General features: G+C 43.1%; 1 protein-coding gene across 1 annotated transcript in view; it reads left to right on the forward strand.

Moving 5' to 3' along the window:
* The window catches only part of LOC109935986 (heat shock transcription factor 2 binding protein), a 138,174-nt gene extending 135,202 nt beyond the window's left edge, over window positions 1–2,972 (forward strand). The window contains exon 8 of the mRNA XM_048603302.1: window positions 2,770–2,972. Within this exon, the coding sequence (XP_048459259.1) occupies window positions 2,770–2,972 (203 nt within the window). The remainder of the gene's footprint in view (window positions 1–2,769) is intronic.
* The last annotated feature ends 11,795 nt before the right edge of the window (window positions 2,973–14,767 follow it).

Consider the following 14,767-nt stretch of genomic DNA (forward strand, 5'->3'; position numbering starts at 1 on the left):
TTGTTGGGGCTGCACCCATCCAGGCAAGTGGGGAGTATTCCATCACTTTTCTGATGAAGGGTCTAGGCCCGAAACGTCAGCCTCTCTGCTCCTATGATGCTGCTTGGCCTGCTGTGTTCATCCAGCCCTGCACCTTGTTGTCTTAGTAAACCAGGTGTTTTTGTTTACAACAATTGATGATAGTTTCTAACAATTGAGGTTACCCTTACTGAGACTAGCTTTCAATTCCAGACTTTTTGTGAATTGGATTTAAATTCCACCAGCTGCCTTGATACGACTTGACCCCATGTCCACAAGGCAGTATCCTCATGTCTGGATTACTAGTGCAGGACATTATAACTACACCACTATCTTTCTTTAAGCCAGTTCTGGTTGGTGTTTTATACCCCTCGATTCAGAACCAGAGTATGGCTAGTTGGTTAACGAATGTTCCTTGGGTAATTTGGCAATGCAGTCAATTCCGATTGTAAATAGTTGAGGTCCAGAACCCTGTGACACTCTCCTAATTACAATTTTGTCAGCCGGAAAATTTATTCCATTGATATTGACTCCCTGTTTCCTATTAGTTAGCCAATCTTCTATCCATGGTAATATATTCTCTCTAACACCACAGCTCTTGTGGAGTGACATTTGGGGTAGCTTATCAAAAATATTTGGATTCCAAATACACGTATTTGATTTTCACAAAAGAATGTTAACTCTTCGTGAACATATTATTATTTTCTAAATGTCCTGCAGCTACCTATACAATAATGGATTCTAAGATTTTCCCAGAGAGAAACATTAGGTGCATGTTTATGCACAGTTGTAGAGTTGTACTATTGTCTAGGCTTCATGTTTGTATATAATTTGTAGTGGTAGAGTGCTACAGTCTAGTATGCATGTTTGTAGTTAGTTTCTGGTGGAGATGTGTCACAGGCTGCATGTTTGCAAGTACATACCTTTTGCTACAATAAAACATCCTGAAGTGCTTTGCTGAGGCAAAACTAACTGGATTCTGAGCAGAGCTGGATGAACACAGCAGGCCAAACAGCATCAGACATTTCGGGTCTGGACCCTTCTTCAGAAAATTTTTCTGAAGATGCTGCTTGGCCTGCTGTGTTCATCCAGCTCTACACCTTGTTATCTGAGATTCTCCAGCATCGGCAGTTCCTACTATCTCTGGAGTCTGAGCAGGTCTGGCAGCAGCTGTGAAGGGAAAAACGGAGTTAACGTTTCGGGTCCAGTGACCCTGCCTCAGAATGTTCTGAGGAAGGGTCACCAGACCCGAAATGTTAACTCTGTTTTTTCCTTCACAGATGCTGCCAGACCTGCTGAGCTTTTCCAGCAACTTTGTTTTTGTTCCTGATTTACAGCATCCACAGTTCTTTTGGGTTTTTTTTAACTGGATTCTGAACTGATATCTGGGGAATTTTGACTATTTAATGAAAGAAGATTCAAAGACTTTTAATTTGGGACAAGAATTAGGGATTATAACGGGGTTAAGCCAGTGATTACCAATCTGACCCACCCTCATCCCAAGAAATAAGTCAGAAGATTGTAGTGTTATTTCAAAGAACTCACTCAGACATAATGGTCTCCTTCTGTATGGTTGAAATCAACTCTTGGCCTGATAGGAATTCCTATACCCAAACTCCACTTTTAGTGTTTAGGATTGCCTATTGTCTTGTGTTATAATTTCACCAGGTAGACACCTCATTTTCAGGCATGACTGATGCTGCCCCTGGCATGCTGTCCCACACTCTTCATTACACCAGGATTTTACTATCCATATCCAGTGCATTTGCATGTCTGAGGTCAAATCAATACTTGGGGAATCATTCCTGCCTGATCCGGACCCAATCTAATTTTACCAACTAGGACCAAGGGTTGTTGTGCAGCCAATGGGCCATTATTGTCTACTAAGTGCCTTCTAATGACTTTATGGACCTTCTTAGCAGGCCCTGACCTCATCCCCGGAATTAACTCCAGTCCCGGCTCCAACACAGTACACCTTCCTGCACAACTTGAGGCAATATCAGCAGAACCTGCAGGGAGTAAGTCTTCCCAGCAGGACAAAGTAGACCGCTTGATTGGCATCATATTCACAAACATTCGCTCCCTCTACCACTGATGCTCAGTAGCAGCAATATGTACCATCTACAAGATGCACTGCAGAAATTTACCAAATATCTTTAGGCAGTACCCTCCAAATCTTCAAATACTACCATCTAGAAGGACATGGGCAACAGATATATGGGAATATCACCACATGCAAATTCCCTCCAAAGCCGCTCACCAGCCTGATTTGGAAATAGATTGCTGTTCCTTCAGTGTCACTGGGTCAAAATCCCGTAATTGCCTTCCTAACGGTGTTGTGGGTTGAACTACAGCAGCAGTTCAAGAAGGCAGCTCAACCCTACCTTCGCAAGGGAAGTTATGGATGGGCATAACTGTTGGCCCACATCCCTACAAGTGAATAAACAAAAGGGCCACCACACCTAGTGCTGCTGCTGGCCTCTAACCAGCAGCAATCCAAGGCCAGACTTCCTCTCGCTGAGGGGCAGAAATTTCATTGTATGCCAGTTAATGGCCTTAGAATCCCTACAGTGTGGCCTTTTGGTTAAATTCCTGCTGGGCATGCCTGCTAACTGAAGGTGGATTGGCATTTAAATTTTATGCATGAGAGCGGGACCACTACCCAAAAGTAAAATCCAATTAATTCTAATTTCTAGCAACTTTCCAAAAATATTAGTAATGCAGCTGACTATAATGCTTTTAATTTGTTAGATCCAGATGCAGAAGTTTGTCTCCATGTTCTGCGGCTCATTCAATCTCTGATTCTCGAGCCAGAGGTTTTCTCCAGAGTGGCAACCCAAATCCGTGAAACACTGTCAGAGCAACGTATTCTGCAACTTACCAACAACCGTAACCCAGATCTCCGCAACATAGCAAGTGAGCTGCTGGAAGACATGAAAATGCTTAATATGTAAAAAAAAAACTTATTTTACTTGTACCCGTAGTTTTTCCTGCAGAATCTATTCATACTTGAAGCCATTGCTTGGTAAATGATTGTGGACTTCAGGCCTTTGATAGGATGCAATTTTCATCTGCTATTGCAAGTTATTGTCAAGCTTAGTGTGGTGGATTTGCGCCTTTGAATGTTTCAAAAGAAGACTTTTTTTGTTTAGCACACTGTTAAGGTGAATCTGTCTTTTTGCAGAGCTCTGATGAGTGACTTTATGGCTACAGAGCAGAATTTCACCATTCTGAAACACTGCTCTGTAATTAGGAGGTCAGAAAATTGAATTACTTTTAGACTCCTTTCAGTTTCTCTCCTGAACCCTACATACTAAATGATTAAGAGGAATTGCTCACTTTTTTCTATCCTCCTTTTTAGAGATATCTACAGTAGAATTGGAATTGTGAATCAATTGTAACATTGACCACCATTGCAAATTGCAATATCAGTCACTGCTGTGTTAACCACACAACAAAAATGAAGGTCCAAAATGTCAACATGTTTTTGTGTGTGTGGTAATAGGAAGATTTCCAGTCCTTATATGGAGGCAGCTGAAACCAGTATTTTCACTTTGTTAGTGTATGGTACCATTGCAGTTTTGGACCTTTAACTTCATCCTTTTTCCATGGTCTACTTGACTGCAGATTTACTGAACTGGATCTTTTTTTGTGAGTTAATGAACTGCTGTGCAACCAGCAGTGTTTTGAAACTAATCTGAATGTATTTTGCACTAGCGATGCATGCTGATGATTTACAGAGATTGCTTGACTTATCAGCGTACATTAAGTCTCTGAACTTGCTTTCACTTAAGAAATGAAAATGATCACACATGCCATTTGTTAAACTAAAATAAGTAGATTCTCTATACATTTGTTTAATAAAAGTTTGAAAACAGTGTTACAATTTGCACAAATCTCCAATTTCTTCTCAGGTTTTAGATATGGTTGAAACTGAAATGTTTGAAAAACACGTTGACCCATAATTGCACTAACCTAATGAACTTCAGATGGTAGAGATTTGCAGTATCAGAAACTAAATCAAGAACCAGTGATTCCAAATCTCTGCCTCCATCAACTTTATGTGGGGGGTTGCAGAAGAACTAAATGCTTATAACTACTTGATCACATTCAAGTGCTTATAACTATCCAATCACAAAAGCTACAAACAAGGATAAGCTGTTTTTGTCATTTGGCAGAATTCCGACATTTGAATAATGGAATTCTGCCCTTTAAACTTTTATTCCAATCTTAAGCTCTCCTGGCCACTTCTGCTTCTGACACTTAACATCACCAAAGCTGGGAGGATGACTCTCTCTGCAGTTAACAAGAACAGGAGTAGAATTGGGATCCAGCACTCATCTCGCTGGAGGGTACACTCTGCTGCTAATGGAGCTGCAGGGTTTGGCAGGCCTGGGAAGGGTGCCAGTGCGGGAGCAGTGGAAACAGGATTTGGAAGGCTAGGGCCAGGAGGTCAAGTGAGCAGCGGAGTCAGGATTTGATAGGCCAGGAGGGGAGAGGGGTCAGCAAGTCTTTTTTACACTCTATAAGACCACAAAAATTAGGAACAGGAGTAGGTCATTCAACCTCTGAAGCCTGGTACCCCATTCAATAGGATTGTGGCTGATTCAACATTCCTCTCATCCACTTTCCTGCCTTTTCCCCGTAACCCTTGATTCCCTTACAAATTAAACAGTCTCAACCCTCTAAGTGAAGAAATTCCTCTTCATCTCAGTCTTAAATTGGTGCCCCTTTATTCTGAGATTATGCCCTCTGGTCCTAGACTCTCCCATGAGGGGAAACGTTGTCCCAGCATTTACCCTGTCAAGCCCCTTAAGAATCCTAAATGTTTCAGTGAGATCACGTCTCAATTTTCTAAACTTCAGTGAGTAGAGTCCCAACCTGTTTAGCTGTTGCTCATAACACAATCCCTCCATACCAGCAATCATCCGAGTGAAAGTTGTCTGAACTGCCTCCAATGAAATTGTATCTTTCCTTAAATAAGGGGACTAAGATTGCTCACAGTACTCAGATATGGTCTCACCACCACCTTGTACAGTTGCAGTAAGACTTCCCTACTCTTATACTGCAACCCCTTTGAAATAAGAGCTAACTTTCCATTAGCCTTCCTGATAACCTGCTGTGCCTATGTGCTAGCTCTGTGTTTCATGCACAAGTAGCCCCATGTCTATTTCTGTTGTAGCTTTCTGCAGCTTTTCTCCATTTAAATATTATTCTGTTCTTTTGTTCTCCCTTCCAAAATGAACAACTTCACATTTTCTGACATTATACTCCATTTGCCAACTTTTTACACACTTACTTAACTATCACTATCTTTCTGTCAACCATTTGTACCCCTCTCACAACCGTTGTAAGACTTGAAAAGAATAGCTGGGGAGGATGTAAATGAAACTGGAGGAACCCAAAGTTAGTGGGTAGATTTTGCGCTGTGCAATAATCATTGATTCATCTAGTCAAATGTGAATGAGATTGATAAACCTCTACACTGGAAGAGAAGCGGGATGATTGATGAATTCTGATCTCCAGGGAGAAAAAGACATTACAAAATTCTTCACTGCATTTAAAATAAACTCGCTGAGTCAGGCATTTTTCTGTATTTAGATGCTGTATTGGAATTAGCTTTTAAATGTAAGATATTGCAAAGATTGTCCAAAACAAAGGAAAAATCTCAAGACATAAGAATCTTTCTTAAATACTGAAACATGCATGTAATAGGAATCAAAAATGCTGTTATCAGAAATCAGTATGCAAAACTGAGGTAGCATGCTGGAAATTACACCCCATTGTTCCAGAGTCTTATTAATCTGGAATCATATAATCGTACAATGCAGAAGAGGCCATTTGGCCCAGAGTTGTCATAGAAGTTAAAAGTTTTGTCAAAGTACAAAGTCCCCACTTTACCCTTCAGCCAAACTGAAAACATAGACCAGGCTTCTGTACTTTTTCAGGTTGGCAACTCACAACCAATGGAGTTTCACAGAGATCAATGTTGGAATCACACTGTTTACGATATATATTTATGACTTGGAGGAAGGAAGTGAATGTACTGTAGCCAAATTTGCAGACAACACTAAAATAGTTAGAAAGTCAGATTGTAAGAAGGCTATAAGTGGGCAAAAAGTTGGCAAATGGCGTATAATGTGGGAAAATGTGAAGTTGTTCACTTTCAAAGGGAGAACAAAAGAAGGATATTATTTAAATGGAGAAAAACTGCACAAAAGCTGAAACACAAAGGGACTTGAGGGTACTTGTGCATGAAACACAGAAATTAGCATACAGGTGCAGCAGGTAATCAGGAAGGCTAATGGAATGTTGGCCCTTATTTCAAGGTGTAATAGAGTAGGGAAGTCTTATTGCAACTGTAAAAGGTGCTGGTGAAACCACTTCTGGAGCATTTACATCAATGATACCATCGATGCTGCTTCCCTCTCTCGTCAGAATTGGAAAACTTCATCAAGAAGTGGAAGAAGAAGAAGTGGCAGATGGAATTAAGAGTCTAATGATGACCATGAATCCATTGCCAATTGTCAGAAAAACCCATCTGGATCACTAATGTCCTTTAGAGAATGAAACTACCATCCTTACCTGGTCTGGCCTACATTGGTCGACAGAGTCCTCAACAGGGTCCGACCCATCTCCCGCACTTCCGCCCTCACCCCATCTCTTCCCACCAGCAACAGCGATAGGGTTCCCCTTGTCCTTACCTATCATCCCACCAGCATCCACATCCAGAAGATCATCAGGCGCCATTTTCTGCCACCACCAGACACATATTCCCCTCCCGGCCCTTGTCTGCCTTCCGCAGGGACCGTTCCCTCCGGAACACCCTTGTCCAAACTTCCTTCACCCTCTCACAGCCATATGGTACCTTCCCCTGTAACCGGCGAAGGTGCAACACCTGCCCATTAACCTCCTCCCTCCCCAGTATCCAAGGGCCCAAACATAACTTCCAGGTGAAGCAACACTTCACCTGCACTTCCCAGAATCTAGTCAACTGCATTCGCTGCTCACAATGTGTTTTCCTCTACATTGGGGAAATGAAGCGTAAACTAAGTGACCGCTTCTTAAGGGGCTTGACGGGGTAAATGCTGAGAAGATGTTTCCCCTCATGGGAGAGTCTAGGACCAGAGGGTATAGCCTCAGGAAAAAGAGACACCAATTTAAGACTGAGTTAAGGAACTTTTTTTCTCAAAAGGTTGTGAGTCTTTGGAACCCTCTGCCACAAGAGAGCTGTGGAATCCTTGTGTATATTTAAGGCTGAGATAGATTGATTCTTGATCAGGAGAGGTATCAAGAGTTATGGAGAAATTTGATTTTTATTCATTCACAGGATGTGGGTGGCTTTGGCTAGGTCATTATTTCCCTCCCATACCCTTATTGCCCAGAAGTCAGTTAAGGGTCAACCATTGCTGTGGGTCAGGAGTCACATATAGACCAGAACATAGGACTGAACAACACCAGAACGGTCCCTTTGGCCCACTATGTTGTGCCAAACATGACGCCAAATGAACTTAATCCCTTCTGCCCGCCCTTGGTCCATATCTCTCTATTCCTTGCATATTCCTGTGCTTTTCTAAAAGCTCCCTTAAATGCCCTTATTGTAGCTGCCTCCATCACCCACCCCTGGCAGTGTGTTCCGGACTCCTTCCACTCTGTGTAACAAAACTTGCCCCTCATGTCTCCTTTAAACTGTCCCCTCTCACCTTAATTCATGCCCCCTAGTATTAGACATTCCAACTCCGGCGAAAAGATTCTGACTGTCAACCCTATCTATGCATCTCTTAATTTTATGGATTTCTATCAAATCTCCGCCTAGCCTCCACCACTCCAGAGAAAACAACTAAAGTTTTTTTTCTAGCCTCTCTTTATACTCATACCCTCTAATCCAGGCAGCATTTTGGTAAACCTCTTCTGCATCCTTTCCAAAGCCTCCACATCCTTCCTGTAATTTGGCGACCAGAATTGAACGCTATACTGTAAAGTGTGGCTTAATCAAAGTCTTCTAAAGTTGGAACACGACATCCTGACTCATGTACCTAATCCCCCGACCAATACAGGCAAACATTCCATTCGCCTTCTTTATCATGGCTACTTCCAGGGTGCTATGGATTTGAACTCCAAGATCCCTCTGTACATCAATGCTATTCATTACCTTCCCTTAAGTTTTGACGCCCCAAAGACCTCGCTCTTACCCAGATTAAGCTCCATCTTCAATTTCTCCGCCCATATCTGCAACTGATCTGTATCCAGCTGTATATTTTGACAACCTTCTACACTATCCACATCTCCACCAATTATTGTGTCACCTGCAAACTTACTAACTCACCTATCCACATTTTCATCCAAGTCATTTATCCATTTCACAAACAGCAGAGGTCCCAGTATGGATCCCTGTGGAGCACCACTGGTCATAGACCTCCAGCCTGAAAATCACCCTTCCACCACTATGCTGTGCCTTCTATGATCAAGCCAATTCTGAATCCAAGCGGTCACGTCACCATAGATCCTATGCATCTTAATCGTCTGGATGAGCCTACCTGAGGGACCTTGTCGAAAGCCTTATGAAAATCCATGTTGACAACATCCACTGCTCTACCCTCATCAATCACCTTTATCACCTCCTCGAAAAATTCAATCAAGTTAGTAAGACATGACCTGCCCACGTAAAGCCACCCTGATTGTCCCCAATTAGGCCATGATTTTCCAAATGCACATTCTTTCCCTAAGAATTCACTCCAATAGCTTCCCAACCACTGACGTGAGACTCACCAGTCTATAATTTCCTGGATTATCCCTACTTCCCTTCTTGAACAGAGGAATAACATTAGCTACTCACCAGTCCCCTGGGACCTCTCCAGTGGCTAGCAAAGGTACAAAAGTCTTAGTCAAGGCAAAATGTGTCAGCGCAGGCTTGGAGAGCTGAAGGACCTCTTCCTGTGCTGTATTGTTCTTGGTTCTTTGTTCAACAATCTCCTCTCTCGCCTCTCTCTGTAACCTGCGGTAAATACCATCAGGCTCTGAGGACCTACCCATCTTAATGCTCTTCAGGAGTCCCAACACCACTTCTTTCTTGATCTTAAAATGCCCTAGCATATTAGCATGCTCCACACTAATCTCACTATCCTGTATATCCTTCTCCTGTGTGAATACTGACGCAAAGTACTCATTTAGGATCTCGCTCACATCCTCTGCCTCTAATCACAAGTTTCCTCCTTTATACTTGAGTGGTCCTACCTTCTCCCCAGTTACCCTCTTGGTTTTAATGTATGTAGAGAATGCCTTAGAATTTTCTTTAACCTTATTTGCCAAGTCATTTCATGGCCCCTTCTTGCTATCCTAATTCCCTGCTTGAGTTTTTTCCTGCTTTCTTTATATTCCTCACGAGCCCTGTCCAATTTTAGCTTCCTAAACCTCACAAATGTATCTTTTTTTCCTTTTGACTAAACTTACAACCTCTTTGTTATCCAAGAGACCCTTATCTTGCCATCCAGCCTCCTTCCTTGAACTTGCAGGACCTGAACTCTGACCAGTAGTTCTTTAAACACTTCCCACATGTCAAACGTGGACTTGCCCGATAATAGCTCCTCCCAATTAACATTCCCTAATTCCTGCCTAATACTGACATATTTTGCCTTCCCCCAATTTAGTATCTTCCCACAAGGTCCTGACTTATCCTTATTCATAGCAATCTTAAAACTGAAGGAGTTGTGATCACGGTTTTCAAAATGCTGCCCACTAAAAGGTCAGTCAGCTGGTCAAGCTCATTAGCTAATACAAAGGCCAGTATGCCCCCTCCTCCAGTTGGATTATCCACATACTGTTTCAAGAAACCCTCTTAGATGCACTTCACAAATTCTGCCTCATCTAAGCCTCTTGCTGTAAGGGAGTCCCAGTCAATATTGTTAAAGTCACTCACTATGACAACCCTGTTGTTATTTGCATCTTTCCATAATCTGCCCACATATTTGTTCCTCAATGTCTCAGTGGCTGTTAGGGGGCCCATAGTATAATCCTATCAGAGTGATTGCACCCATCTTATTTTTGAGCTTTACCCATATTTCCTCAGTGGATGTGCCCTCCAGTATATCCTCTCTGAGAGCAGATGTGCTTTTCAGACTGGAGGCCTGTGACCAGTGCTGTGCCATAAGAATCGGTGCTGGGTCCACTGCTTTTTGTTATTCATATAAATGATTTGGATGTGAACATAGGAGGTATGGTTAGTAAGTTTGCAGAAGACACCAGAATTGGAGGTATAGTGGACAGCAAAGAAGGTTGTCTCAGAGTACTACAGGATCTTGTTCAGATTGGCCAACAGGCCAATGAATGGCAGATGGAGTTTAATTTAGATAAATGTGAGGTGCTGCATTTTGGAAAGGCAAATCAGGGCAGGACTTTTACATTGAGTGGTAAGATCCTGGGACATGTTGCTGAACAAAGAGACTTTGGGGTGCAGGTTCATAGTTCCTTGAAAGTAGAGTTCCAGATAGACAGGATAGTGAAGAAGGCATTTGGTATGCTTGCCTTTACTGGTCAGTGCATTGAGTGTAAGAGTTGAGAAGTCATGTTACAGCTGTACAGGACATTGGTGAGGCCACTTTTGGAATACTGCATGCAAATCTGATCTCCCTGGTACAGGAAAGATGTTGTGAAACTTGAAAGGGTTGAGAAAGGATTTACAAGGATGTTGCCAGGGTTGGAGAACAAAGAACAAAGAAAATTACAGCACAGGAACAGGCCCTCCGGCCCTCCAAGCCTGTGCCAATCCAGATCCTCTATCTAAACCTGTCGCCTATTTTCCAAGGATCTGTATCCCTCTGCTCCCTGCCCATTCACGTATCTGTCCAGATACATCTTAAATGATGCTATCGTGCCCGCCTCTACCACCTCCGCTGGCAACACGTTCCAGACACCCACCACCCTCTGCATAAAGAACTTTCCACGCATATCTCCCTTAAACTTTTCCCCTCTCACCTTGGAATCGTGACCCCTAGTAATTGAGTCCCCCACTCTGGGAAAAAGCTTCTTGTTATCCACCCTGTCTATACCTCTCATGATTTTGTAGACCTCAATCAGGTCCCCCCTCAACCTCCGTCTTTCCAATGTAAATAATCCTAATCTACTCAACCTCTCTTCATAGCTAGCACCCTAAATACCAGGCAACATCCTGGTGAACCTCCTCTGCACCTTCTCCAAAGTATCCACATCTTTTTGTTAATGTGGCAACCAGAACTGTATGCAGTATTCCAAATGTGGTCGAATCAAAGTCCTATACAGCTCTAACATGACCTGCCAACTCTTGTACTCAATACCCCGTCCGATGAATGAAAGCATGTCGAATGCCTTCTTGACCACTCTATCGACCTGCGTTGCCACCTTCAGGGTACATTGGACCTGAACACCCTGATCTCTCTGTGCATCAATTTTCCCCAGGGCTTTTCCATTTACCGTATAGTTCGCCCTTGAATTGGATCTTCCAAAATGCATTACCTCCCATTTGCCTGGATTGAACTCCATCTGCCATTTCTCCGCCCAACTCTCCAATCTATCTATATTCTGCTGCATTCTCCGACAGTCCCCTTCACTATCTGCTACTCCACCAATCTTAGTGTCATCTGCAAACTTGCTAATCAGACCATCTATGCCTTCCTCCAGATCATTTATGTATATCACAAACAATAGTGGTCCCAACACGGATCCCTGTGGAACACACTGGTCACAGTTTTCCATTTTGAGAAACTCCCTTCCACTACAACTCTCTGTCTCCTGTTGCCCAGCCAGTTCTCTATCCATCCAGCTAGTACACCCTGGACCCCATGTGACTTCACTTTCTCCATCAGCCTACCATGGAGAACCTTATCAAACGCCTTACTGCAGTCCATGTATATGACATCTACAGCCCTTCCCTCATCTATCAACTTTGTCACTTCCTCAAAGAATTCTATCAAGTTGGTAAGACATGACCTTCCCTGCACAAAACCATGCTGCCAATCACTAATAAGCCCATTTTCTTCCAAATGTAAATAGATCCTATCCCTCAGTATCTTCTCCAGCAGCTTCCCCACCACTGACATCAGGCTCACCGGTCTATAATTACCTGGATTATCCTTGCTACCCTTCTTAAACAAGGGGACAACATTAGCAATTCTCCAGTCCTCTGGGACCTCACCCGTGCTCCAGGATGCTGCAAAGATATCTGTTAAGGTCCGAGCTATTTCCTCTCTCGCTTCCCTCAGTAACCTGGGATAGATCCCATCCGGACCTGGGGATTTGTCCACCCTAATGCCTTTTCGAATACCCAACACTTCCCCCCTCCTTATGCCGACTTGACCTAGAGTAATCAAACATCTATCCCTAACCTCAACATGCGTCATGTCCCTCTCCTCGGTGAATACCGACGCAAAGTACTCATTAAGAATCTCACTCATTTTCTCTGACTCCTCGCATAACTTCCCTCCTTTGTCCTTGAGTGGTCCAACCCTTTCTCTGGTTACCCTCTTGCTCCTTATGTATGAATAAAAGGCTTTGGGATTTTCCTTAACCCTGTTTGCTAAAGATATTTCATGACCCCTTTTAGCCCTCTTAATTCCTCGTTTCAGATTGGTCCTACTTTCCCAATATTCTTCCAAAGCTTCGTCTGTTTTCAGTCGCCTAGACCTTATGTATGCTTCCTTTTTCCTCTTTGGTGGTCTCACAATTTCACGTGTCATCCATGGTTCCCTAATCTTGCCCTTTCCCTCATTTTCACAGGGACATGTCTGTCCTGTACTCTAAGCAACCTCTCTTTAAAAGGCTCCCACGTATCAAATGTGGATTTACCCTCAAACAGCTGCTCCCAATCCACATTCCCCAGCTCCTGCTGAATTTTGCTATAGTTGGCCTTTCCCCAATTTAGCACTCTTCCTTTAGGACCACTCTCGTCTTTGTCCATAAGTATTTTAAAACTTACGGAATTGTGATCACTATTCCCAAAGTAATCCCCTACTGAAAGTTCAACCACTGGCCGGGCTCATTCGGTCCAGTCTGGGCTGGACCAAATAGTTGGACTATTTACATACTGGAGGGTTTGAGCTCAGGGGAGAGGCTGAATAGGCTGGGGCTATTTTCTCTGGAGCATCGGAGGGTTAGGAGTGACCTTATGGAGGTTTATAAAATCATGAGAGGCATGGATAGGGTGAATAGCCAAGGTCTTTTCGCTGGGGTGGGGGAATCCAAAACTAGAGGGCATAGGTTTAAAGTGAGGGGGGAAAATTTTAAAAGGGACCTAAGGGGCAACTTCTTCACACAGAGGGTGGTGTTTGTATGGAATGAGCTGCCAGAGGAAGTGGTGGAGGCTGGTACAATTACAACATTTAAAATCCATCTTCCTACATGAATAGGAATAGGTTGAGAGGGATATGGGTCAAATGCCAGCAAATGGGACTAGATTAATTTAGGATATCTGGTCAGCATGGATGAGATAGATCAAAGGGTCTGTTCCATGCTGTACAACTCTATGACTATGTGACATTCTCCCTGATTAGTAATGGAACTTCTCCACCTCTTTTACCTCCCTATCTTATTTAAAACAACAAAATCCTGGAAAGTTGAGCAGCCAGCCCTGTCCCTCCCTCAACCAAGTCTCTGTAATGGCCACAACATCATAGTTCCATGTACTGATCCAGGCTCTAAGCCCATCTGCCTTACCTATAATACTCCTTGCATTGAAATAAACGCACTTCAGCCCAGTAGTACTATTGTGTTCATTTACCTGTCTCTCCCTGTCCTTCCTTTCTGACTTGCTGGTCCTAACATTTACCTTCTCTTCAATTCCTGCACTTGCTGACCTGCTGCTCTGATTCCCAACCCCCCACCACTCTAGTTTAAACCCTCCTGAGTAGCACTAGTGAACCTCTCTGCGAGGATATTGGTTCCCCTCCAGTTTAGGTACAACCTCTCCATTCTGTACAGGTCACCCCTGTCCCAGAAGAGGTCCTGATGATCCAACCTGAAACTTTGCCCCCTCCACCAGCTCTTTAGCCATGCATTCATCTGTTCTTTCTATTCCTTGCCTAACTAGCATGTGGCACTGGTAGTAACCCAGAGATTACTACCCTTGAGATCCTGCTTTTCAGCCTCTTTCCTAATTCTCTGTACTCACTCCGCAAGACCTTGTCTCTCTTTCTACCAATGTCATTTGTACTGATGTGCACAGTGACCTCTGTCTGCTCACCCTCCCCCTTAAGAATTTCACGCAACCACTCAGAGACGTCCTTGACCCTTTACCAGACTGGGTAAGGATGACAGATTTACTTCTCTAAAGGACATTAGCGAACGAGATTTGCTTTTCCAACAATCGGTACCAGTTTCATGGTCATTATGAGGCTCTATTTCCAGATTTTTTAAATTCAATTCAAATTCCACCATCTGCCATGGCAGGATTTTGAATCATAGTCTCCAGAACAATACTTGGATCTCTAGATTAATTGTCTAGTAATAATACCAGTAGATCATCATCTCCCCTAGGAAAGAACAGGCAAGTGTACATGAGGAATGTAAGATCAGCCAAGATCCTCTTGAATGGTGGAACAGTAGGCCATTCAGCCCATCCTGTTCATATTTCCTTATAATCGTATTACCTTATAAGAACTATTTATTACAAATAAATAGTTTACCTGTGGTTAAAATCTATGTACGTATACCTCTAGTAATTAAAAGTTTAACACCCTTCTAATAACCATTCCCCCACCTCCTCACCACCACCCCCCCCCAC

This window comes from Rhincodon typus, chromosome 11 (genome assembly GCF_021869965.1).
Source record: "Rhincodon typus isolate 14 chromosome 11, sRhiTyp1.1, whole genome shotgun sequence".
In the NCBI taxonomy this organism is placed as follows: domain Eukaryota; kingdom Metazoa; phylum Chordata; class Chondrichthyes; order Orectolobiformes; family Rhincodontidae; genus Rhincodon; species Rhincodon typus.